A 26,661-nucleotide genomic window follows, 5' to 3' on the forward strand; every position below is an offset into this window, starting at 1 on the left:
TACCCTGCACTAATTTTTTACTTTCTATTATGAATTTGAACTCTTAAACGGTTTTACGTTGTATTTATTTTATATATTGTATCGTGTATATCCAGTATTAGACTGTATTCAGCTTTCTATTTTACCTTGCATTTATTTTATCTATCATGTGTATTCCGTGTCATATAAACATATCATGTTTTCAGCTTTCTGTTTATGGTGTGTCTCAACCAAACGTGAACAGACCTCGGCCATACACCGTGGTTAGTCAGCCGTCAATCATTTCCAGAGCCCGCCCCTCACCGGCAGCAAGTTTCTGCTATACCACTGATAAACTGGACAGTCCGGACAATTTTATACATCAAGTACGTGTTTTGTATTGTGATTTATTCAACAACGAAGTCTTTATCCTTATTTACAACCAAAGTAGGATGATTAGCGACAGAAATGTAGATGAAATAAACCAGGAAACGAGTCGCTGAGAGCAGGTGCATGTCCATCCTGTAGCGCTCACTGTTTTGACAAATCGATGTTTATGTCGCGGTTTGTTGCATTTTAAAGTGATAGGAGTCAACTTTATTGGCTCGTCATGGCGACGGTGGATAAATCTAGACAAATCTTGTCCCAGTGCGCTCTGACAAAGACGATGTAGCGACAAATTGTGACCTGTCGTTGTTCCTTTGTACATGCAGTTAAATTTTGTTAACTTTACTGTTACTTCGTTTTACAGCCACCAGAGCCTTCATGAACCTCCTACTTTACAGCAGGAGGAACTAATTTAGGACTGCACTGTTTACCTCCGAGTGTTTTCGGTGTGTGTGTGTGTGTGTGTGTGTGTGTTCTGGAGAACTCGTGATGACGTGCTAGATAACTTGAATTTCCCTTTTTTATCCCTCTGTGAAGAATTGCCTGAGTACATCCCTACAATGGCCTCCACCTCAGTTGGGGATAAACAGTTGCAGAGGATAATCAGAGATCTGCATGGTAATCAAGCTCTCCACACATACAGCAAACCCCATATGTGCATTACAGTAGATACAATATCATGCAATATGCATCAGGTGTCTTGTCCAAAGGATTCTGCAATATTTACATCAGCCAAAGATTTTTTTTATATGTAAATGTCTGTTTGTTTGTTTGTTTGTTTGTTTTACCAGATGAACTATACACTAACCAGTTACAGCATTTACCAGCATCACCAGACAAATACTGTGTCAAGTCTCCACCTGCCACCAAAAAAGCTATGACCTGTCTGAGCTGTTTTGGCAGCTCGTTTGGGAATGTCCTGGGGTGCAAGAATAGGGAATCAGTTAAGGGTCCAATTTTGTGCAGTTGGTCTAAATTCGGTGTCACCGAGCTTTTCGTGTACTTTATTCATAGCTGAAGAGTTTGAGTTTTTGCACACCTGATATGTACAGAACCTTTTTTCATACTGTATATCAACACTGTGTGTTCAGATTAAAAAAAAGAAACAAAGCAGTCACATTAAAAATAACTCTGCAAGATTCCTTTTTTTCCTCACAGAAAACATAAAAAATAATCAATTACAGTAAAGTCCTTTAAAAGCTTTTCAGTATCCAAACCCTACTTGGGCCTCCATACTGTAAATAGGTCATGTTTCTGTACATCCCATTAAGTTTAGAGGCTAAGTCAACATACTAGGATCAGTTTTTTTTGGTGTGTCTCATAATTTTGCTGTGGGAGGTCACTATCTTGGGGAATAGTCTTCTTTTGCAATTATGTTTAAGGTGTGTCTTAGTAGTGTCCACATGACCCAAGATTTCCCGGCCAAACACGGTATTATAGTGACACGACCAAAGGTATTCACTCCACCTGTCTATGGCTTGAGTGACGTGGCTGCTTGGTTTAAATGTCACAAAAATATTCTGGGACAAAAAAAAAATCTATCTACACAAAATCACATATTTGTGTTTGGGTTAATAATGCTCTTGTTCTTCTTTTTTAAAATGTAGATGCAGTGATAGAGTTAAGTAAGGAACACAGGGAGTGTGGTGAACCCATAACGGACGACTTCGCCAACCTGCACAAGTTCTTCTACAAACTAGAATACCTGCTGCAGGTATGTCGCCATATCAAAGAGAGTAGCATTGGGTAAATTAAACCATAAGTACCTACCACTCCCCCCACACACTCTTCCTTTATCGTATGTGCTCACATAGCCCTTAATGGATCTGAGCCAGAGAAGGCATCAGTTAATCATAGCATCTCAGCACTTCCATCTAATGCTTGCTTTTCCCTTTATTTCATTCATTCTTTCTTTTGTGGTTTCACAATTTTATGCGTTTTTCTGCATAACTGGGGAAGTGGTCACACATTGTCTTGAACATATTTGTTAATTGCTTAGCAAAAGCTATTTCTGTTGGAGCCGTTACTAGAAAGACAGTTCCTGAGGCATGTCTAGCCATCAAACTATGTGCATGCTTTACCCGATCCAGTTGACCTAAACCTTGGGCCCCGCTCTTTCTCAACCAGATCAAGGCACAGTAAGGATAATCACACCAGAGTATGGCACGAAGCGATCACACTCAGTAAATACTCTCCAGGATTGTATAGATTGCCTAGTGTGAATACACCATTAGCTTCTGGTGGAAGTGGCTAATTTTAAGGGGATCCCGGTGTAGACAGTGGATTTCTGAGCAAAGAGATCCATTTCTGCTTGCAAAAAAAAAAAAACACAGAACTATTTACCTGCATGTAACAGAAGCCTGGTCAAACATGACTTGTCAGTACTATTGGGAGTGCTGTAGACTAGTGTTCTTAAGGTATGAACTCTTAAAATGAAACATTTCACAAGACTCATCTCACAAGCCTTCCTGTATTTAAAGGTTATGAGTCCTGATACCAGTGAGTAATTTCTTTAATGTGCTTGAGCTGTTCTTGTAAAGTCCAAGTTGAAGAAAATACACATTTGTGTAGCTCAACTATGTCTTTTTCTTTCCCTTAATCTTCTTGAATTACATTAACAACTACTAAACACTAGCAACTCAGTCACCACGGTGATGTAGTACAGTCCACATTACAGAGCACGTTGTTTATGAATGCAATAATTTTGTGTCCTTTGTGTCTCTTAGTTTGACCAAAAAGAGAAGACAACCTTTCTTGGCCAGAGAAAAGACTACTGGGATTACTTCTGCGACTGCCTGATTAAGATCAAGGGAGCTAACGATGGCATCCGTTTCGTTAAGTCCATCCCTGAGGTAATCCTCCTCTGCAGCACACGCGTACACTTAGTCACCCTTCGTGCCTCAGCCCTTCCATGGCGTGAAACACATGCGCACATGTATACAGACAGTGACCGTATAACCATGTAACTAATATTCCGACCAATCAGGTGCACTAAGGCTCAACGCTGCTAATTCACATGCTATCTTACACTTGTGCCACCTGTACTGTTTCCTCCTCACTTTTTGTCCTGGAAATTCACACTGGTGAGCCTCATACTTCAATAACTATTCATGATTTGGTCCTAGTTTGTATTGTAATGAATTGGTTTCCTGTTGAACTGTTAGTAATATTTGGTGGTTAAGTGATCAAAGTGTTCTTTGTGTATTGGTTATTAGCATTTACAAGTTATGTTGTTCTATTTGTAAAGGCAACAGCTATGACTACGTTCATTATCTGCATATTTCATGGTTATTTTCCTGCATTCCAATAGACATTGGGTACCCACTTTTATAGATGATAATTTTAGGGTACTGAATTATGTGCCAGATCATTTTTGACTTATCATCTATTTTTAAACTATTTTTGTAATTGTTTATCACAAGCCTGTTAATATTTTTTTGCTGTTAAGTAATCCTTGATTTGATAACATAAGGAAGACAGATCTGTGGTTTAAAGTTTTTTTGAGGGGGGAGGGGTGAGGTTTAAATGGGTCAGCGTGTTTATTTTCAGAAGTCACACAGTCTAGTCAATAACATCTGACTGATAATTAATAATTAAAAACCTTTGGCACTCTGAAAACCTAAAACATTATTATTTTTTTTCTCTTCTTTTACTGTTTTTATTTGCTGTCCATTGGTCAGAGACATAAAGACGTCTCCAGCTGGTGTCTGTCTGGTGTATCTGTGTCTCTTATCTTACTTAAATCCCTCCATCTGCCAATGCATTGGAGAGTCTAGGCTTAGAAATAACATTGTACATCTATTCTCTATATGGTGATCATCTTTAAATTTAGATATCTTTAAGCTGAACTGCGATTTATGCAGTAGAATTAAACATTTCCATGTTAAATTGAAATGGCCAAGACTGTTGCTGAAGACAACTAAAACTTTGATCCTTAAAGTCTGCGATGAACAGATTTTACATTTACTAACCTCAAAAAAAAAGAGCTGTAGTCTTATTTTTAAAAGTCTTAACAGTTTCCTTTTAATGCTTTATACAATGTATTTTAGGAAGTAGAAACTGACGTCTGACCTATTTAACAAGTTAGATAAGAAAAACAGTGGAGGTTAGTCCACCTTGGATTGAGTTTGCCAGTGTTGTGCATGTTTATGACAAAAGAGTCTATTTTTGTGTGTCCTCAGTTGAAGACATCACTGGGGAAAGGAAGGGCTTTCATCCGCTACTCGCTCGTTCACCAGCGTCTTGCTGACACACTGCAGCAATGTTTTATGAATCTGAAGGTCACAAGGTGAGAGGACACATCAGCTCAGATTAATCTAATGTTCACTTAACGCATCGAAATATCGTAACATTTAAGACTAAAAATAATTAGATGATTATTTTTAGTCTTAGTGTTATGGGCAAAAGAATTCTGTAAATGATAGAAACTGGAAACACTATCTGTAACACTATTTTACATTTTAAAGTGGATATTATGTGCTTTAGTTACATTGAGCAGTTGCTTCTGTGATCACTTCCTAGTGATGTCATTTTCTGTACTTGGACAAGGTAGCGCTAAACATGCCCCAAAATCTGTAACTTTAAACACTTATTTTTAAAATCTAGTTTTAAGTCTGTATCAGTTTATGCAAGCAGGACCCGATGGTATGTTTCATGTCTGCTTTAAGAAGAAAAAAACATGATATCAGATTGAATGCCTGACTTAAACATTGAGATCTATGGACATGTTCCATGACAGTTCAGTTTAGTGAGAATATTAAACCCGTTTCGATGCACACTTAGGCTTAAATTCATAAATACTATTGTTTTCATGGTAGCTGATGATATTGAAATCTAAAAGGTCAGCTTTAATGTATTCTATGCTGCAAGTTGTGAAATGACAAAATTCTGGATACTGGGCAGTGATAAAGCTGACATTGCGCAAATGACTGCAGTAAAGGTTTAATATGGAAGCCCGTTTCCGCCACTAAAAAAAAAAAAAAAGGATCCATAACTCAAAATTTTGAGTTATTTTCTTGAAATTTCGAGTTATTTTCTCGAAATTTCAAGTTATTATCTCGAAATTTCGAGTTATTATCTCGAAATTTCGACATATTAACTCAAAATTTTGAGAAAAGCAACTCGAAATTTCGAGTTAGCGCTGCCAATCAGTAATCTACGTGAATGACGTCATTTCCATGTTACCCGGAAGCTGAAGCCCTCAGCTACAAATGCTACAGCTAAGCTACCGGTATTACATCCAGTCGTGAATGCACAGATTGCTGAGTGTTTTCAGCCTGGCTTCACAAATGATGTGTTATTAGCTGAATCACATGGTGTTACTATCAGCAAACATACTTTAATTTGTTGGGATCCGTTTTTGAGTGCGCGGTCCTGCGCCATATGCTTCCGGGTAACAAGAAAGCGACCTCATTCACGTATATTTTTGATTGACAGAGCTAACTCGAAATTTTGAGAAAAGTAACTCGAAATTTCGAGTTATTTTCTCGAAATTTCGAGTTATTATCTCGAAATTTCGAGTTATGGATACTAGCTTTTTTTTTTTTTTAGTGGCGGAAACGGGCTTCCATAGTTTAATCTCCACTTATCTGAAAAGAAGAAATTATTTACAAAAAACTGACAAAACAAAATTAGGAAAACATAATTTAATAATGGAAGCTTAAAGTATTTCCCTGGACTAACCGATTAATCAAAGCTAATTAGAATGTGTAATTCTGTTGACTGCATGCATTTCCTTCATGGCTACATGCAACATGAACAGTGGTTTATCTCTAAATGTCCTAATTCATCAAAGAGTACTTGTTATTGAAGATAAATTGATACATTTTACAGTTCCTGACTATGACAGTTTGAAAACTGTTGCCAAGATGTGTGTTTTACTCCAGGCATACTGTACTGCTTTGTTTTGGATGTTCTTAGGAAGTGTGATTCTCCCTTCCTTTTTTATGTCCTATTTCTCCTTTTCGACTGAAATCACAGCAACCAAAAAAAAACTTGACCATAGACCTTTGTAGCACTGCTCAGTTCCTGTCTTTTCTCAAATCAAAATGTCAGTTTTATTTTTGCGTTAAGGAAAAAAAGAAGTAGTTTATTCTCCACGCATAGTAAAACTAAACACAGCAGTTTACACCAATGACATGCTAAGTTTGCAAGTTTCTCTTCACATAAACAATATTCAAAATGTAAAGAAAATAAAAATGCAAATAACAAAATGCAGGTTTAAGTAATAAGTAATTAACAAATAAAGAAATGAGTTAAAAAAAATATAGCTCATCTTAAAAACCAGAGATGCAGTATCTGTGCCTTTTGCAAATAAAGGAAGCGCTGTACAAATTAGACGCAGTCTAATGGGCCATGTTTGGCAGTATGAAAGAGAAAATATTTAACTTATATTTAAACACAGTGGGTTTTGTAAGTATTTTACATTCAGTAGAGATTCAGCGTAGTTAGCAAACACACTGGAATGAGGAACCTCAGGAATGGACCTGAAACAGGTTTGGTGTTTTGGTGGTGGGTGGCAGCTTCTATGTTTGAGCAAATAATTCTTCACCTCTGGGGTGCAAAAGCATTTTTCCCAATATGAACTATGAAAAAAACAAAATACCATTTCATACGACCTTTGGTGCTGGACTGAGTGCGCTTAGAAATAGTGCCTAGAAATAGTTTTTCTTTTCTTTTTTTTAAATTTCAAGACTTTGAATACTTCAGTAAAAACTTTCCCTGTTTTCAGTCTATAGGCTCAGCTTATGTAAGACAAGCCAACTGGATGCTGACTGTGCCATCAGATTTACACTGCAAACATGCTGACAGTTGTTTTATTTAAACAATTAAAGCGTTCTCAGAAAGGGTAGCCTCATTACTTTATGTCTTCATTTTATGTCTGAATTATTTTTTAAATCTTTGAAACCTTTATTTCTCTGTTCTCTAGATAGCGCAAAATGTCTTCTGTTTTTCAGTATATGAGGGAGTGTTTATTATTGTTGATAGAGCAAGGAAAAGGAATAGCAAGGATATTGATATTTGGTTGATATAAATAAATACATTTTATTTTATTTTTTTGGTTTCCCTTTCCACGGTGCCAAATTTGGGAGGAAAATATATTTGGGGGTTGAGCAGCAACTACTGAGACTTGTTTTAAGCTTGAGCATGCTGTTTGTGACAGATTGACCGACACAACCACACTGGTGAACTTGTAACAACTTCTGGTCAAAGAACCATCCCACAGCAGTGTGTGACCAAGTTCTTGACCAGCATAATGGGGAGGTGCCAGGCTATTGTGTGTATGGTTCCTCCACATGCCTCCACTGAGCCTGCTGTTTATTTAACTAATACATTGTTGAATTTGAATGTATAAGCGTTGAATGGATTTTAATGCAACTTTGTGTAGAGTCATGTTAACAAGAAATTTAAAATTTGCGTTACTTTCACCAAGGTGTTCATGGGTAACTTAATGAGTTACTGGTTGAAAATTAACAAGAAGTCTTATAACTTGGAAACAATTATTATTAAAAGTGTGATGTGTATTGTCATTATGTAAAAGGTACGGTATAAAGATATAAAGATAAAATATCTTGTCACGTTTAACAAGGTTAACAACAACAAGGTGACAGTATTGCTTTATAGTGCTATTTAAAGCTGTTTTTTACTGCCATTGTTTCTATTGACAAGTTGTGGGCATAAAGGGAAAGCTTTAATTTGAATATTAGCTTTGTATGCCAATGTCTGTGATGTATATCATACCTTTAAATGTATTTTTTCTGAATGTTTCTGTTTTTACTAGTTGAAATTCTCTGACTTTCATTTTGTGAGTTGTTTTTTCAACTTTTTTTTCTATTCTTCCGATAAAGTGACTGGTATTATGCCCGGAGTCCTTTCCTCAAGTCTCACCTCACTGGAGACATAATCAACAATCTTTATGAACTCAACCAGATCCAATTTGATGTGGCAGCCAGAGGTTATGACCTTGATGCAGATTGGCCAAAATTTGCAAGGTATGTATGTATGAACAATAGAAGACTAAAAAACTTTATAACACATAATTCTTCAACCTGGAAAACATGTAAGGTGTAAGAGACTAAATATCTAGACTGAACACATTATTTTTTTGCAAATGTTGAATTGTGGTGAAAGCGTACTGGGTTTTTCACAACTTGAAGTTAACACCTAATTATCTTATCTCCCTGCACATTCACAGTTCTGTCTTTTTGCTGTATTGCTCGTGTGTGCGTAGGTGTGTGTGTGTGTGTGTGTGTGGTTGCTGACAGTGTGTGAACTTGGATCATTGTTTCTTCTATCAGCAGCTTTGTCAAAACTTTCAACTTCGTTGCAATAAATTCAAGCAATACTTTCATAACCTTGCTCCTCCGTATTTGTGTGATCTTACATACATATAGAGTGCACTTTCACCAGATCTCCGGACTATAAATGCCCTCTACATTTAAATCACGACTCAATCTGTTCAGAACTGCAAACCCTTCATTATAACTTGGTCTTAGTCTATTGTTACCTCAATTAGTTTTATAGTTGTGATTTTATTTGTTTACTTTATGTTTTTATTTTGCTGAAATAATGTAAGGTGACCTTGAGGGTTTTTAAAGGTGCCTATAAATAAAATGTATTGTTATTACTATTTTTACAAGCTATTAGAAAAGAAGACAGTAGAGTCCTGCACTCTTTTTAAGAAATTCTTAAAAAGAATTTGCTGCGGTTGTCAATTCTATTTCCAATGAGTAGCATGAAATCATCACTTTCTAATTCCAGAGAAGAAATGTGTAACGTCTGAGTGACTTCCTTGCTTGTATTTGTGTAAATTGACTCATATTTTCCCCACTAACAAGAAAAGCATAAAAGCTGGACTACATTTCAAATCTGTTCGTCCATTTAACATACTGCTAAAATTAAATTAACTTTTCTCATTTCATCGAATGAACTAATCTCATCTAAAAGTAGACTTTATGGCAGTCTATGGGATTTTTTTCGTTTTTTATGTTAATCTTTTCTACAGAATTAAATGCCACTGAGTGTGGGCTCCCACAGTAAAATTAGGCAAGATAGTTCCTTTTAAAATGAAGAACTAAGAGTTTTTTAAAATGACCTCAGTTATACTCTGTAAATATTGCATATTTTCTTGGGTTCTTTAAAATCTTGGCATGTTCTTGGTATGTGTATTGTATATAGGTGTGGTTTTTACTTCCTGTTAACCATTTCTAAATAATACAGTTCTTTCTGGTATATATTACAGAAAATTAGCAGAACTTTAAAATAAAGCATTTTCACTGTTTGTCATTATGTGACCCTAATATTTGGTGTCTCATTAACAAAGGCGAACATTAGGATCTGGCTCCTCAGCTTACCTTTGGAAACCCCCGAGTCGCTGCTCTAGTGTGAACAGTCTGGTTAGCAGTTATTCACACTCACAGGTACACAAAAACTGTTATATCAGTATTTCCCACAATTTTCTGGTTAAATGTGACTAATGTTTAATGCACCTGACCTTTGCTCTCTCTTTTTCCATGCACTGAACAGGGTCAGGAGTTCCTTCCAGTCCCAGACTTGAGCCACAGTGGTCTTGATGAACTGGGAGAACTGGGGGAACCTTCTTCCTGCAGCATTGCAGAGAATCTGCGCATTGAGCTTGACCAGTCCGAGCTCAGACAGCAGGAGCTTTTGGTGCGGGTTCAGGAGTTAGGCAAGGAGGCTGCGGAGCTGAAAGATATTGTAAAACACCTTCAAGAACAGTTGTCAGCTCAGAAGTCTGCCAATTCGACATCTACAGCAGTCCAAAGTAACCCAGAAACATACAGTGAAGAAAGAGTTAATCACTATCAAACCTGCAGGGAACCGATAAGAAGTGAACTTCAAGATAGACTCACAACTGCTGAGAACAAAAATATGGAGCTTCTTTCTAAGTTAGATGAGGCTCTTAAAGAAAGGGGCCAACAAACTGCTAGTTACTGTGAATCAGCCTGGAAAATCCAGGAACTCCTGGATAAACTCAAGTCTGCAGAGGAGGGGAGGCTGGAGGCTAAGAGAGAGGCTGAGGACACGGCGAGGCACTGTGAATGTCTGTCGCAGCAACTAAAACTCAGGGAAGAAGAATTGAAGAATGCTAAGGAGAGGCTAGCTGAAGTAAAAGCTGGAGCTGATGACGAACGGGAGGCAGCGCTCATGCGGTTAGAGGAGCTCCAGAGTGCGGTTGGTCGAATTCAGGGGGCATTGACTTTGAAAGAGAAAGAGACAGGGAATTTGAGAGCACAGCTTCAGGACCTGCAGGCCTCACTGGAATGCAGGGAAAGGCAGGCGGAGGAACTGAGAAAAATGCTCCAGGAAGAGAGGGAGGAGGTAGAGAAGCAGTGTAGTCTCAGTAGCAGCCAGAATGAGGAACTTGAGAGTCTGAGCTTGGATTTAAGAAAAACGCTTAAAAGCAGAGAGAAAGAGCTAGCTGCGAGTTCAGAAAGAATCAAACATTTGGAGGAGCAGTTAGATAAGCTAAACGTGGGGAAAGAAACAGTGGCCCCTCGAATTATTGATGATGAAATAACATCTTGCAGTCAATCAGAGAATACTGCAGATGACAAAACACAGTTCAGCAGTCTAATGGAAATAAATGCTAAGCTTCTCCAAACGGTTAGGAAAAGTGAGGTAAGCATTTCCGAGCTAACTGAGAGCAGGGCTGCCCTGTTAGACCAGCTAGCTTCTTTGAAGGCGTCTGAGAAGCACTTCAGAAGTAGAGTAGAAGCTGCAAAGATGAGTGTGGAAGACAGAGAGAAAAAGCTTTTAGATGAAAACCTGAAATTGGAGGAGATGGTTCAGAAGGCGTTTATGCAAAGGGAGCAATCTGATGCTCAGTTAAAGAAGCTGGAGCATGAGAATACTGAGCTTCTCGGCAGTCAGTCCACACTGAAGAAACAGTTAGCCACAACTCAACAGGAACTGGATTCATTCACTACCAAAGCTGAAAAGTTAGAGAAGAACATTATAGCGTCGCAGAAAAGCCAAGCAGAGTTACTTGAAAAGCTCCAGGAAACCGAAGCTAAGCTAAGAGACCAGACTGTAAAATGTGAGCTTCTCCAAGGTCGAACTGATGAGCTAGAAAGCAGGAGTGGGGAGCTGCATGATGAAAAAGGAGCCGCAGAGAGCAACGAAAAAATGCAAAAGCTTCACAGTGAGCACCAGACTTCCTCAGTGGAATCCAAAGAGGCCCCATTCAGGCTGGTTATAGCTGAGGCACAACTGGAAGTCAACGTGAGAGAGGTAACCAGGCTCCAGGAAGAGGTGGTGGAGCTTAGGGCACAACTCCTGGCAGGAAATGAGGAGAGGATGAAAGCTCAGGCCCTGCAGGAGGTGACAGAAGCCTCCAGAGAAGACCTTCGTGTTTTAGTAGAACAACTGAAGGCCCAAGTGGAGGAACTAAACCGCCGGCATGTGGATGAAATTCTTAGATCTCGCGAGCGTGAGGAGGCTCTTATTCGTGAGCGAGATGGCGAGGCACAGGCTCGAGCCGGTCTTGCTGCAGAGGTGACGGCCTCTAGAGAGGAGCTTGATAAGCTTAAGATGCGTTACAATGCTTTGTGTCTGGAGAACAGTGAATCAAGGGAGGCCCTTCACAGAGCCAACACAGAGACCGCAGAACTAGGCGTGCACGTGTGCATGCTGACCGCTGAGAACGAGGAGGCTCGGCTGCGCTGGGAGGGTCAGTCAACAAAGCTGCAGGAGCTGGAGGAGGAGGCGGCTCAGGAAGCAGGAAGGCTGAATGCCTGCATGGAGCAGCTGCGCAAGGAGAACCAGGAGCTCCACAGTCAGCTCCCAAACACTGAGAATTTGATGGCATCCAAGGAGAAACTGGAGAAACAGTTGAGGGAGGCCCAACAGGAAGTCGAAGCTGTGCGGGAGATGAACCAGGAAGAGAATCAACAACTGCAGTTGCAGCTCAGCAGTGAAGCTGTGAGCCATGAAAGCCAGCTCCAGGTCAGGCAGAGTAAAGTATACATGTACAAAGTTACTGTTGTCTTCCCGTTTATGACATACTTCCTTGTAAACAAAACTGTTTCTTATAAACTGAAAAACAGTTTTACGCAGCTTAATTTTTTGAAAGAAATCTGTTAGCGAAATTACAGGTTTCTTTTTAATGTTAACTTTTGAGCTCATTCTTTTAATGCAAATTTAGGATTGTGCATCAGTCTTGTCCTTGTAAGCTGTGATTATGGTTGGTTGGCATTGTTCATGTGTTCTTCTTAATGAATATGTCGCAACCCATCAGTGCTGGTATAGAGTTACTTAAGTTAAAGAAGGAAATAAAGCAGGTATTTATTTATTTTTTCCTTTTTCTGACCATCTCTTTGCTCCTGCTTTGATATATAACTGAAATATTAGTACAGACTGACCCTCTTGTGCACTTTTATCTCGAGTCTGGTCGGTTACAAAAATTCAGATCTTACACGATGAGCTGAAATGACGCTAAAGTTGAGCACTCAACAAAAATGACATTGAAACCCCTGCTACGTGCTGCATTTGCATATGAGTATTGCCACATAATGTCATTCAGCATCATGTGTTTGGAAATATAAAGCAGATTATTCAAGTTTCAGTCATGAGTACATACATAAATGAAGCCTGATCTAAGTATAGCATACAAGATCTTAAATGGAGTCAGGACATTTGAGAAAAAAGGTGTTACTTTTGGAGCAGTGGTCCCAATTTGCATTTGTACTGCACTTTCATTTACATGTGAAAGCCTCCCCGGCACTAGAGGAGATTTTCACGCTTTGCGTTTTTGTAAAACTGCCAGAAATTCCACAAATTCTATGTCAGTTCGTGGAAGTTTTTATCTGCTGCCTACACTTTTCTTTGAAATAATATTATCCTCAAATTGTACAGCAATTTACAGAGCTGTTTGATGATTCCACTTTTTAATATAGTGAGGTGAGCGACAGAACCTGCACCTGGTTATCGGGGAAAATCACTGGTTATTACAGAGAAATACAAACGCATTCCCATATTCTCAAATAATTTCATCTGCAGTCCTGAGAATAAGTAACCATACCACTGAACTCTTGCTAAGATGCAGACACGTGCTTTTAGAAAAAGTTGCACAGTCTCACTGCACTGTACACGAGCAATATAAACAAGTCATCTTTTTTGTTACTACCAAAATATTTAGGCCATGATTTTGAAAATAACTAGAATGTATAGAAAGATTTATACCAACTCGGCTAGAGTGCAACTAGATATGTTTTCTACATACCCTGCTCAACGTTAATGATGAATTTCTGATTATTTTTTGTCCATCTAGAGCACGATTCAAGAGTTAGAGGATGTTAAATTGCAGCTCCAGACTGAGCATGAGAAGGTAGTTGCCCTGGAGAACAACCTCAAGGGGCTAGAGGTAAGAGGATAAAAAATTCAGTACGGTGTTGTAAACAGAAAGTCCATCCATTTTCTTCTGCTTATCCGGGGCCGGGTCGCGGGGGCAGTAGCCCAAGCACAGAAGCCCAGACCTCCTTCTCCCCAGCCACCTCCTCCAGCATAGCCAAGGCGTTCCCAGGCCAGCCGAGAGATATAATCTCTCCAGCGTGTCCTGGGTCTGCCCCGGGGCCTCCTCCCGGTGGGACATGCCCGGAAAACCGCGCCCATGAGGCATCCTTGTCAGATGCCTGAACCACCTCAGCTGGCTCCTTTTGATGTGGAGGAGCAGCAGCTCTACTCTGAGCCCCTCTCAAATGGCCGAACTTCTTACCCTATCTCTAAGGGAAAGGCCAGCCACCCTTCGGAGGAAGCTCATTTCCGCCGCTTGTATTTGCGATCTCGTTCTTTCGGTCACTACCCACAGCTCGTGGCCATAGGTGAGGGTATGGACGTAGATCGACCGGTAAATTGAGAGCTTCACTTTTACACTCAGCTCTCTCTTCACCACAACAGACCGGTACAGCGTCCGCATCGCTGCAGCCACTGCACCAATCCGTCTGTCGATCTCCCGCTCCCTTCTCCCATCACTCGTGAACAAGACCCCGAGATGCTTAAACTCCTCCACTTGGGTTAAAGAAGAAAGTTAAAGAGCCAAACTACCAACAAACAGACTCCTCTTAAAAATAATTTCTGTTGGTTTTTGACCATTAAAACCAACAGGTTATGGTCCTGAGTGGGAAATTCATGCAAAGAAAACAGCTTCTGAATACTGCTTTATGTGAAGCATTTTGTATTTTACATCTCTAATTATTTTAGAGAACTTCCCTGAGATAGTTCTTTTTTTCCCACATTTATTTTGAAGGCTCTTTGTCTGTTATTCATCGTCATGAAAGCCACCTGAAACTCGCATTGGTTTAATTTTGCAAGAAGATTTTTAGTTGTGGTCAACATGCTGACAGTATTCACATAGTGAAGTGGTTTTACATGTGGAAATGGAACTTCTTTGCTGTCTAACACTGACCACACTAAAGTCATCGCTGGAGGATGATGCGTGACAAAACGCATGTGTAGCTTGCGCAGCTCGATCTGCATTTTCATGTGTGGGGTTGATAAATGGGAAAACAAATTGCAGTTCCATTCTGTATATTGTCAATTGAAGTAACCATAATGTTATATTCACAAACATAATTCACAAAGAGAAAGAAATAAGGCTGTGCTTTGCTGCGCTGATTGCAGGCTGAGAATCAGAGATACTGCCAACAGATTGAGGAGACAAACATCCAGATGGCCGAGTCTGAAAACCTCATCCAGCAGAAAGAAGACGAGATAATCCATCTGAAAGGGAATTTATCAAGGTGAGATACTGTATTCATAATCACACATTCTGGACCAAATTAAAGCTCCTGATGAAAGTTTTTAATCTTGTCTGTTGTGAGCTGTCTAGCCCAGAAACAACCAAATACACGTTGTCTGTGTTGGTGGCACGGAGTCGAATCTCTCTGGGTACTCCCTCTTTGTCACACAGTCTAAAGACACCCATGTTAGGTTAATTGGCAAGTCTAATTTGGCCATAGGTGTGAATGAGAGCATGATTGCTTGTCTCTGTGTGTTAGCTCTGTGATGACTGTTAGCCTTTCTAGGGTGTACCCTGCTTTCCTAGTGACAGCTGGGATAAGGTCTGCATGGATGCTCGATCCTCCATGTTTTTTTGGTCAGCATGTATTTGTGCTATATGCAGATCTGAGGAGGCGTTAGCAGTTGCTCAGCGGGCCTGTCAGGAGATGGCTGAAAACCTACGGAGAGTCACACAGGACAAACAAAGCTTTGACGTGAAAATGGCTGCTGAACTGGATGATCTTTACCGTACCAAAATCAATTTGGAAGAAAGGCTTGTGGAGCTCATCAGGTATAAACGTCTTTTCTTTTTCCACAGATTAGCTTAATACAAAATCATTTCTGGGGGTTCAGAAAGAATCAAACATTTGGAGGAGCAGTTAGATAAGCTAAACGTGGGGAAAGAAACAGTGGCCCCTCGAATTATTGATGATGAAATAACATCTTGCAGTCAATCAGAGAATACTGCAGATGACAAAACACAGTTCAGCAGTCTAATGGAAATAAATGCTAAGCTTCTCCAAACGGTTAGGAAAAGTGAGGTAAGCATTTCCGAGCTAACTGAGAGCAGGGCTGCCCTGTTAGACCAGCTAGCTTCTTTGAAGGCGTCTGAGAAGCACTTCAGAAGTAGAGTAGAAGCTGCAAAGATGAGTGTGGAAGACAGAGAGAAAAAGCTTTTAGATGAAAACCTGAAATTGGAGGAGATGGTTCAGAAGGCGTTTATGCAAAGGGAGCAATCTGATGCTCAGTTAAAGAAGCTGGAGCATGAGAATACTGAGCTTCTCGGCAGTCAGTCCACACTGAAGAAACAGTTAGCCACAACTCAACAGGAACTGGATTCATTCACTACCAAAGCTGAAAAGTTAGAGAAGAACATTATAGCGTCGCAGAAAAGCCAAGCAGAGTTACTTGAAAAGCTCCAGGAAACCGAAGCTAAGCTAAGAGACCAGACTGTAAAATGTGAGCTTCTCCAAGGTCGAACTGATGAGTTGAGCTCATCAGGTATAAACGTCTTTTCTTTTTCCACAGATTAGCTTAATACAAAATCATTTCTGGGGTTTTTTGTTTTTATTCTTAAGTTCTTTTTTACCTTTTTCTTTTGGTTAGGCTATTCTGCAACCATCACATTTCAGTCTGTCTCATAAAATATAATGTTAGCATTTTAAATAAACTGCCTCCAACATTCCTAATAATGGAGTTTAACTTTAAGAACAGTCCGTATCAAATTGGCTGTCAAAAATCATTCTACTGGTATCAGTATAATCTAAATTTCTGGTACCGTGACATCCACACTGGAAGGGCGGATTTTGAAAAGTGTAAAAATATGCTTGTGCTTGTTGCAGGGAGAAAGATGCCCTTTGGCAGAAGTCAGACGCTCTGGAGTTTGAGCAGAAGCTGCGGGATGAGGAGTCGGAGAGGGACGTTAACTACTGTCTGGGCTGCCACACTCAGTTCAGCTGGTGGTTCCGCAAGTACAGCTGCAGGTGATGGTCCATCAAAACAGAAACTGCTTGGAAGCACCAACCAGTAAAAGCACACTCATTTCTTTCACAGCTTCTCAACACTCTGAGGTCATTCACTGCGTGTTTACACTGTGGTTGTGTGATAACTGTTTTCTCACACATTCCTCACTTGGTTTACATTGAGCATTGCAAAGCACTTCTACAAACTTAGTTCTGCAAAAGACTGTGCTTATTCAAAACATGCACACATGTGTAGGACATGATAATGCATGACCGTGACCCTCAGTGACCTGAGGGAAGTGAAGACAAAGTCAAAGTGACTATGATACAGAACTCTTTGTGCCTCATGAAGCTTTGTGATCATTATTCAGATACACTCTGTTCTACCACTGAATGGTATCCCTCACAAATGCATCACTCTCAATTCAGCAAATGTACACCTTGTCGGGTACCCGGTTGGACCCTCTTTTGCCTTCATAGTTGCCTCAAACCTTCATGGCACTAATTTGAGAACTTGCGGGACGTTTCCTGAGCTGATAGGAGTGACACTCGGTACAATCTTCTGGTGATGCAATCCGTCCTTTTCAACATTCGGTGTGTTCTAAATTCAGAGATGGTCTTCTGCATAAACTGGTAGTAACAAGTGGTTGCTTTCCTATCAGCTTGAAGCAGCGTTACTATTCAGCTCTGACCTCTGGCAAGGCACTGTTACTCAGAACTGTTGCTCATTGTAGATTTCCTCTTTTTAAAGCCATTGTCTGTAAACCCTACAGATGGGTGTGTGGGAGTATTCCAGTAGATCAGCAGTTTCTTAAACACTCACACGAGCCTGTCTTGCACCAACAACACGATCAAGTTCAACGCCACTTAAAGCTTTCTTCCCTGTTCTGATGCTCTGTTGGAGCTTCAGCAGGTCGTCTTAACCACATTTACATGCCTAAATGCTCTTCCTTTACTTTTACCTTACATCAGTAGTGCTCAAGCTTTACTCATAGGTCATTCAATTGAGCTTTTTTCCTGTTTATCCACTCCACCTCTGAAGTGGCTGTTATGAGTCACATGTTTTGTCCCATAGCACTGCTTTAGGGTTTTAGATCAAAAACTGCTGACTACCCAGAGATGAAGGCTGAAAACTAAGGAACTATCAAGTCCTACAAGTTACATTTTTACACGTCTTCTGTTTTTTAATGCCCTTTTTTTACCTTTGATAGTTTCATTTCTTTTTGTGCAAATCTATACTTCACATAAAAGGAACTACAACGCACAGGTCAATTCTCTCCAGTGAACATTTCACAGCGAGTTGCACTAACACGCTCTGTCTCAATCTTTTTGCCTTATTCTAGGCTGTGTGGTCGTCCTTTCTGCTACTACTGTTGCAGCAACACAGTGAGCATCCAGCAGGGTGGCAACAGAGAGCGCTGCTGTAAGGACTGTTACAACCAGCACAGTGCAGTAGTTGAGCGCCACCCGCAGGAAGAAGTGACTCACAGCACACCGGGAACACCATTTAGGCGCTTTCTGCAGGCTGGCCTGGCTGTAAGCGGTGTTTCAGGTAGTCTCCTACACACTCACTGGATTAATGTGTCAAAGGATAAAATATTTACATATTTAATTTATATTGGGGACACGGTAGTGATATACACACTACAGTAAGAGCTAACAATAAAGATCTATGGTGAATATGATGTTTATCTTCTAGGAGCAGGTGGAGATGAGAAACTGGACGATGGTGTTTTTGACATTATCACAGATGAAGAAGTGATTGGGGCGTACGACAGTGAATCCCTGTCTTTTGTCCCCGCTTGCTCGCCTGGACATGGACAGCAGGGGGCAGCACAACTGTAAGTCTCTCACACACAGATGGACAGATATAGTAAGCAACAGGATTATCAGACACTGCATGGCAGATTAATAACAGCCACCAAAACAGATTTTCTATTTGCACCTGTCCTTTGCAACATGCCTCCTCTGAAACAGTCTACTTAGTGTGCTCCAGATTAATCAGAAGCAGCCAGAAATAAGCATGACTGCTAAAGTGATTATTGAAAAATTCACTTACCCCGGAATATAATTACAATTTTATATTTAACACATTTGCATATCCCAAAACAAATGACATATGCTCTAAGACATAGATTTGTACTTCTTTAGCAGTACGTTGGCGTCTTTGGTATGTGAAGTCAATAAGCTATTACTTGTACTTGAGGTCTCTATTCTTGAGGATTTTATTGTTAATTTATTTGGCTTTTATTGTTGTTTTTAAATGTATTTAAGTAATGTGCAAAAGTCTTGAGCCACTCCTCAGTTCTTCATATTTTTCTTCCAAGCAGTCCGATTTTCCCGTTATTGTTTTTTTTTTTTCAGTTTTTCTTTGGACATTGGCAGCTTTTTTACTTCTTCCCACTCCAGTCATTTTACTGGATCATTTTCAGAAGAATGTTCTTTTTTGCTTTGTTTAACAAACTCAAGCCAGTCAACACTGATCTATGAGTAATTCAAGAAAGTCACCTAACTCGAAGGATGAACCAGTGTTGTGACTACACATAACAGAAAACTTGTACCATCGGATTTTGATCCACCATGCAATGCCATCTGGAATTTATAGCTTGGCAACAGCGTTCATCCCAAACACAATGCCAGTTAGACGATCACTGTCCTCCCCAGAGACTGGACATCAACATTATTATTGAAACAGTGTGGCATCATCTCGACAGAAATGGTAAATGGCCTGTATTTGTATAGCGCTTTACTAGTCCCTAAGGACCCCAAAGCGCTTTACACATCCAGTCACCCACCCATTCACTCACACATTCACACACTGGTGATGGCAAGCTACATTGTAGCCACAGCCACCCTGGGCACACTGACAGAGGCGAGGCTGCCAGACACTGGCGCCACCGGGCCCTCTGACCACCACCAGTAGACAAGGGGTGAAGTGTCTTGCCCAAGGACACAACGATCGAAACTGTCCAAGCCGGGGCTCGAACCGGCAGCCTTCCAATTACAAGGCAAATTCCCAACTCTTGAGCCACGATCGCCCGAAAACAAAACAAAAGGTAGAAACATCCAAAGAAGAGCTTTGAATGCACTTCAAGAAGCCTGTAGAAGTACTGGTGTACTTCTACAGGCTTCTCTATGGTTCTATGATGACTGCTTAAAGAGATCACAAGAAAACTTGGCCAGGCTGTGCTGAAGAATAAAGGTGCTCATACCAAATATCAACTTTGTTTTTGTTTTTTTGTTTTTTTTTGTCCCGTTTGGATCTTTAGCCATCAGAATTGTTGTCTTAAGGCCAAAAAAGATGCCAAGCGGATTTATTTTACCATGTGGATCATCATGGCCTTGCCATATTGGTCCATTTGATTGACCTTTATTATAATTATGTATTTATTTTATTTTATTTTCGGTTGTTACAAACGGGACAGACATGACTGGGGGATAGGACAGGGAGAAAGAATGAAAGAAAGAGAGGGAGAGAAAGAAAAACAGAGGGGAGAAGAGACGGTGAGAAAGGGGGGAAGAAAGAAAGAAAAACAAATATCGACTTTCAATTTGTGTGAGCGCATGATTCTATCAGTTGCTGCCATGGTTATTATAACTAACTGAAACTACATTTCAGTAAACTACCATAAAAATAAAAACTAGACGTCTGATTAAAATTAAAAACACTGGATTATATAAACTGAAACAATTTTGTAAAACTTGAAAAACTAGTGAGTTTTATTAAATAGATTTTGTTTTTAAATGATCAAAACTTGCCCGATGAGGCTTTGGTAGATATATTTCTTGATGCTTTAGATGTCTACAAGACTGTGAATCAACTGCTTCCAAAATTCAGTGTTTTTATTGTAATAACTGTTCTGATTTTCTTAAATATTGCCTCCCACATATGCCCTTCTTACAATAATTTTCATTTGTTTAGCAAAATATAATGAAAGAAGGGGAAGCTCAAGACTGCTGCTCAGTCTCATACATGTATTCAGTCTAGTGTTTTTGTAAGCTTCAAAAAATGCTTGAATAATGAGCCGTAAAGTATGTGTTGATCTGAAATATAAATGCCGTTTTGATTAGAAACAGCAGTGCCAGTGCGGGAGACGTCACATCAGAGGATACTGACGACCTCAGCGCTGCGGTACAGGACGCAGAGATCTGCCTGCTGAAATCTGGAGAACTGACGTAAGTTTCTGTGAAAGTTACACCTGAAAGCCACAAGTGTAGTTGCATTTTGTGAGGTCAAATGTTTTGTTTGGGTTTCTAATTTTCAGAAGAAGTTTCTCTTGTCTTTTTGTGATAAAAGTGTTGAACTACATTCTAAAAGGGAACTGAAAAATGAAGCAAATCTGGTTTGGGGGTTATCAACTTCTCTAAATATTGTGCAGTACATGTTGCAGATCCACAGTTTCACTTCTGGTGTAACCTGGAGCTGGTTTGTTCAGGCTGTGTGGAAACTTTCTGCTGTTAGCACTGTTTTTCAGTTACAGTGTTAAAGAACACACCTTTGATAAGGTCGAAAACTGTAAACAGGACTTTGAATTTCAACATTTTAAAGGGAAACAGTCTATTTATAGATTCAGGGAATGCACTACTTCAAACGTGTAAACATGGTATAAAGCGAGTCATATGACCAGATGATTTATGCCACTCAGTGAGCGTCAGATGGAACCAGTCAAGATTAAAATGATTCAAAAAGAGTGAAGTGAAATTCCAGACTTTTGTAATCATTTTCTCATCACCACAAGGGGTGAGCAGCTCAAGGTTGCTTGCTAGCCGCACACTGCTAGTATTATTCTTCTTGTTATCAATCGATCTGACAGCTGATCAATGAAGGTTTGGTCTGTAGGATTTCAGACGTTTCTCATTTCCAAGATAACTTTTTCAAATTCCTTTTTAATCAGAAAAGAAATGTTGCAATGTGAGCTTGTGTTTTTGCACGTCAATCTTTTCAGCTCTACAGAGATTTATGGAATTCTGCAGAAATCTTCAACATACCGTAGTTTTTGGGTCATAAGCCGCTACTTTTTTCCCACACTGTGAACACTGCGGCTTATACTGACATGTGGCTAATGCATTTTTTTTTCATGCGGCCAAAAACATTTTGCCTGGTAACAGAAGACCAATAAAATTGATAAGTAGTATATATACGGTATATATTTTTACCGGTTGTTAAGAGACATTGTAAAAAAACCATAAGCAACGTAATTTGTGTGTTACGATACGTACGTGTACTTAAAGGTAGCCGTGTTACAGGCGCTGTTCGAGGAAAAGAAGCATTTGCAGTATGAATTTTTGTATGTTACCATAACGTTTATGTTACCATAACGTTTATGTTACCATGTTTATGTTACCTTACGGATTAAATTAAACGTTAAAAGTCCTCACATGTAATATTTCTGTGTAAATATCTCATATTACAGGTGAAATGCATACGGCTTAAAATCCGGTGGGCCTGTACAAGTACAAAATTGATTTTCTTTCTAAAATTAGAGCATGCGGCTTTTAATCAGGTGCGCTCTGTAGTCCGGGAATCACGGTACTTCTTATTACCACTGTGTTTTGAGAAATGTTAGCGTTTTAGCTGCTCTCAACCTGCTGCAAATTCAGTCATGTAGCATAAGATACCAGCCAACTATATTTGTAATTAATATTTTTTACAGTTTAACAGAAATATGACCCTGAAGTTACTTATTCTAGCTCATTAACAGTAAATGTGGTGTGTTTCTTAAGGTGTTTGATAGATATCGGAATACTTTTTTGTGCACTGTGACTGGATAAACTGAAAAAAAACCTGAAAAATATCAAGTAAATTGGAAATTAGGATTTTGTTTAAAAAATGGATAAATGATATGAGATTAAACTGGGTTGGGTACTGCAGTGCTACTGTTTCAGCGTGAAATGTTTCGTTCCACATGCTGCAGGTTCTCTGTGCACTTCACGGTGGATGACATCGCAGCGTTTGGCGACAGCCCCCGAGAGCTCTTCATCAAATCCAGCTGTTACAGCACCATCCCCATCACCATGAGCAACCGTGGTCCTACCGTGTCCTGGACCTTCACATCTGAACCAAAGAGCATCTCCTTCAGTGTGGTCTACAGGGAGAGCACTGAGACTCCACTGGAACAAGCCAAGGTGAGAGCCCAGCATGTGTATAACCATGGGTGAAGGACACGTCCTCACAGAGATACATTTCCATCCAATTCCATTCCAATAAAGTGGATTTATTCAACTGTAAACCGATCTCCAAAGGAATATAAACTCACCAGTGAACATTAACGTGAACATTTGATCTCATTTGATAGTTGTAAAATGAAAAGGGTAAGCAATATGAAAGAATAGAATTGATCTACAGAAAACAGTCGCTCGCATATGCAGCTCATCACAACACTGGGTTTGTTGGTTATCTTTCAAACTGATTTTTTTTAGCACTGACTCAGTCTCAGTGTTCTTGGTGTTCAACAAACACAATTTAACAGCTGCTGAACGCAGTGGAGCATTCAGCAGCTAAATAGCCAGATGTTCCCCTCAGGAGAGGATAGTGACCAAAAGGCACTACTGCCGTGACTACCGCCACACAAACATGACTCCAAATGAATAGTAATGGATGTGTTAATAGCCAACTTTTAACACTGATGCGATATGAAAATCAATCTGCTAGTCTGATGTCTTAGAATATGGAGGACTTCCTGTGCTTGCAGCAGTTGTCGGGGCTAAGCTTTCAGGTCATTACTTACAAATGAAAATTAATTTAAAAAAATTAAAACGCTGTCAGACGATAGCTGACGGTTTCAGATGTTTTCTGGCAAATGCCGCCATTTTTTTGCTTTCTATACAGATCGTTCACCTATGTGCATCCAAAGCCCGCTCAAACCTGATTGGTCAGTGTTTCCCGTTTAAATTCTGGCACTGATGGGTTGACATATACACAGATGTGCATACGGGTATATGTACACATGCTTTTGTATATAGTTTTGTATTTTTACTTTTGTTTGTTTTTTTATTTTGGATATGTTTTTTCTATTTGCCAGGCAGTCAATGACAGATAAACTGTACATGTATAGTTTACAGTTTATAGTTTACAGTTTAGAGATTGTTTATATAGTGTAACCTTAATAATACCGTGGATGTGTATTTAGCCTAACCGTCTAACCACCAGTGATTGAAGTAAAAGTTTGTGTCAGTTTATTTCATCAAAGTCAACAAAACACCTCAGACTGCTGCAGGATTTTTCCTAAATATTTATTAGCAATAAATCAAGTCAGAGAGGGACAAGCGGCCTTTCCCAGCCTGCTGATAGTGTGGGGCTGTATTCTGTGACCCCTGATGTAATATGCAGTGTGCATGCAGAAGCAACTAAATTATTCAGTTCATATTTCCTCAGTGATAAAGCAGAGCTAATATTTTATTCTACTGTGGTTCTTATGCAGCCGTAGCAGAGCCGCCCACTGTGTAAGCTGCCCGGCAACAAACATAAAAATGTGTCAGGACAGGGTTAAAAAAGGTCACGGAGCAGTGGAGAAAGTCCGACAGCTTTTCTGCACATTTATTGGGATTTAGATTCAGTAAGCTGATTCTGAATTGGTTTCACAGTTGGTAAAATGTTGCCTCCTGTTGCCATCTTGTGTACACAGAAGAAATCCTTAACCCGGATTTCTCTCCTTTGCTCTCTGCAGGTTTTGATCCCTCTGACCCGTTGTAACTCCCACAAGGAGACAATACAGGGGGAACTAAAAGTCAGAAATCCTGGAGAATACACACTTATCTTTGACAATTCCTTCTCCAGGTTAGTCACGCTGTGCTCTAAACAACAACTGTTCAGAATAAGACTGAACAAAGCAGAACATAAAGCCTTTTCTCTCTCTCCTGTTTGTCAGGTTCATCTCTAAGAAAGTGCTGTATCATCTGAGTCTAGACAAGCCTGTGGTCTACGATGGAACCGACCTCCTCTGAGTGTGGCAGGAGCAGCACGAGGATGTGTAACACTGACTTTTTCAAACTGTCAAGGCTGTTTAAGCGCATAGGTATCACTTCAGAGTCTTCTGATGCTGAGCAGCCACAGCGGAAAGGTCACAGCATTAAAACACATAAGTAAATAACAATATTACACTACGGTATGTCAGCATGCACTTTTATGAAAGCTAGTTTAAATATACATAAGGAAGGATATCCAAAGTTCAGGCGCTTTCGTATTTGAATGTGACCGCTTAATGTGTGTGTCAGTTAAAATCTTCTTTTCATAGTATGAGAAGTTTTATGTTTTGATATCCAAAAGTATCAAAATCAAACAAAAAGGGTTGAGAAAGTGTTTATATACACTTTAAAAAAAAAAAACAGGGAGGGATGTGGGGTGTTGCGTAAATAAGATAAAAATTCTTTATGAGAAAAAAAATAATATACAGTAATAATTGTAGTACATTGTTCCCAGAAAAGCTCTGACTGCTGGCAAACACATGCGATTGAGTCATAATCAAACAGGGAGCCTCTTGTTGTGAAAGCGTCTGTGGTTGCAAGCTGAGATCAAATCTAATCACTTGATTTATTAACGGTAACTTTGATTGTAAAACTTTTCAGTGGAAGAATTCAACTCTGATGTTAACAGAGTCTTAACTGACGCATCAGTGGACATTAATGCTGCGGTAGAATGAGCCCAGCAGTCCTTTCACATATCTTTCTTACTGTTGCCTTTTCAGCTGTCAGAAATTAGATGAAATGGATGTGTTGCAATCATGACCAAGCTTAAATGGAAGAAACAGAACCACAGGAAGAACCCGGAAAGCATTTGGTTTTATTTATCTTGAGTAAACAGGCTTTATTTCAGTGCTTTGTCTCTAGTGGTTGCAGCTGAAGACAGAGGGGAATGTGGCTGCTTGGGTTCTGTGCATGCAAACATTAAGAGTGTGTGCAAGCTTTCCCATCTTCATTACGCACATATCAAAATGTAAGTTTCAGTGCTTCAGTATTTAGTTGTTTTTCCCCATCAGTTTAACCATCACTCTTGATGGTTTTACATTTAAAGTGAGCAAAAATGGGACAAATTCTCATGAAAAGCACAAAGCTGTTACTGTCTCTAGAAAGAAAAAAGAATCATCTTTAGAATGATTTTCTTGGGTTTTTTTTATGCTTTTTCTGTGTAATGTTCTGGATGAGTTAATTAGAGTGTTTTGTTATGATAAATGTGCAAAACCTGCAGTGTGTCAAACAGAAAACACGAGCCTCAGCCTTTAAATCACACAAGTCCAAAAATTCTGTTACTTTAATACTTGAATTTTTTCATATGTGGACCTTTAAAAGGTTTAATGTGGAAGATGATCCAAGTTTTCAATCAGCAATCCTCTCAGTGTCTCATCATTTAACAATACTGACAGAGTAACATTGATTTAACTGCTTTGCTCTATCCAGAGGTTTTACAAAATCTCTTCCACCATTTTAAACCCATTTTGTAATTTATGTTGTGAAGAACTGACAGGAGAAAAGAAAATAAGGAAAAATGCTAATTGATTTTTATACATCCGCTCATTAAGAGTGACAAGTTGCCAAGTATATTTTACAATTCTTAAATGGGAGTTTCTATTTAAAGACACTGCGACATGACTGCTGTATAATGCACTTTGTGAAAGGGCTTTTTGTCGATATGTATCCCATGAGCCTTTGTGCCAGATGATGAATGAGGTTTTTTTCTCCTCCATATGTAGGCAGTGTTTGATTGTAGATGTTTACAGCTGGATTTACCAGAGGGAATCTGCCGGCACGTCTTATGAGAACTAAATATTTATACTAGAAATGATGTACGTTTATGGTTAATAAATAAGGATTGTGTGATGAATGTGTGGTTGCATTTTAA

General features: G+C 39.5%; 1 protein-coding gene across 3 annotated transcripts; it reads left to right on the forward strand.

Annotated features, from left to right (window-relative positions):
• Positions 1-226: 226 nt before the first annotated feature.
• On the forward strand, positions 227-26,661 carry fyco1b (FYVE and coiled-coil domain autophagy adaptor 1b). 3 transcript variants are annotated; one of them, XM_082512251.1, is made up of 18 exons: positions 227-344; positions 883-963; positions 1,953-2,059; positions 3,072-3,197; positions 4,527-4,633; positions 8,193-8,336; positions 9,668-9,764; positions 9,871-12,312; positions 13,637-13,729; positions 14,986-15,104; positions 15,488-15,655; positions 16,707-16,847; positions 18,170-18,378; positions 18,532-18,667; positions 20,898-21,002; positions 22,742-22,952; positions 24,494-24,603; positions 24,695-26,661. In XM_082512251.1, exons 2-18 carry the CDS (start codon positions 906-908, stop codon positions 24,768-24,770), a joined length of 4,449 nt encoding a protein of 1,482 aa, XP_082368377.1. In that variant the 5' UTR covers positions 227-344; positions 883-905; the 3' UTR covers positions 24,771-26,661. The 3 variants fall into 3 exon arrangements, with proteins under 3 accessions (XP_082368377.1, XP_082368375.1, XP_082368376.1); XM_082512249.1 differs by having other exon boundaries at positions 228-344; positions 18,526-18,667; XM_082512250.1 differs by lacking the exon at positions 227-344 and adding an exon at positions 371-467 and having other exon boundaries at positions 18,526-18,667.

Source organism: Aulonocara stuartgranti (assembly GCF_965226115.1).
Source record: "Aulonocara stuartgranti genome assembly, chromosome: 18".
NCBI lineage: Eukaryota > Metazoa > Chordata > Actinopteri > Cichliformes > Cichlidae > Aulonocara > Aulonocara stuartgranti.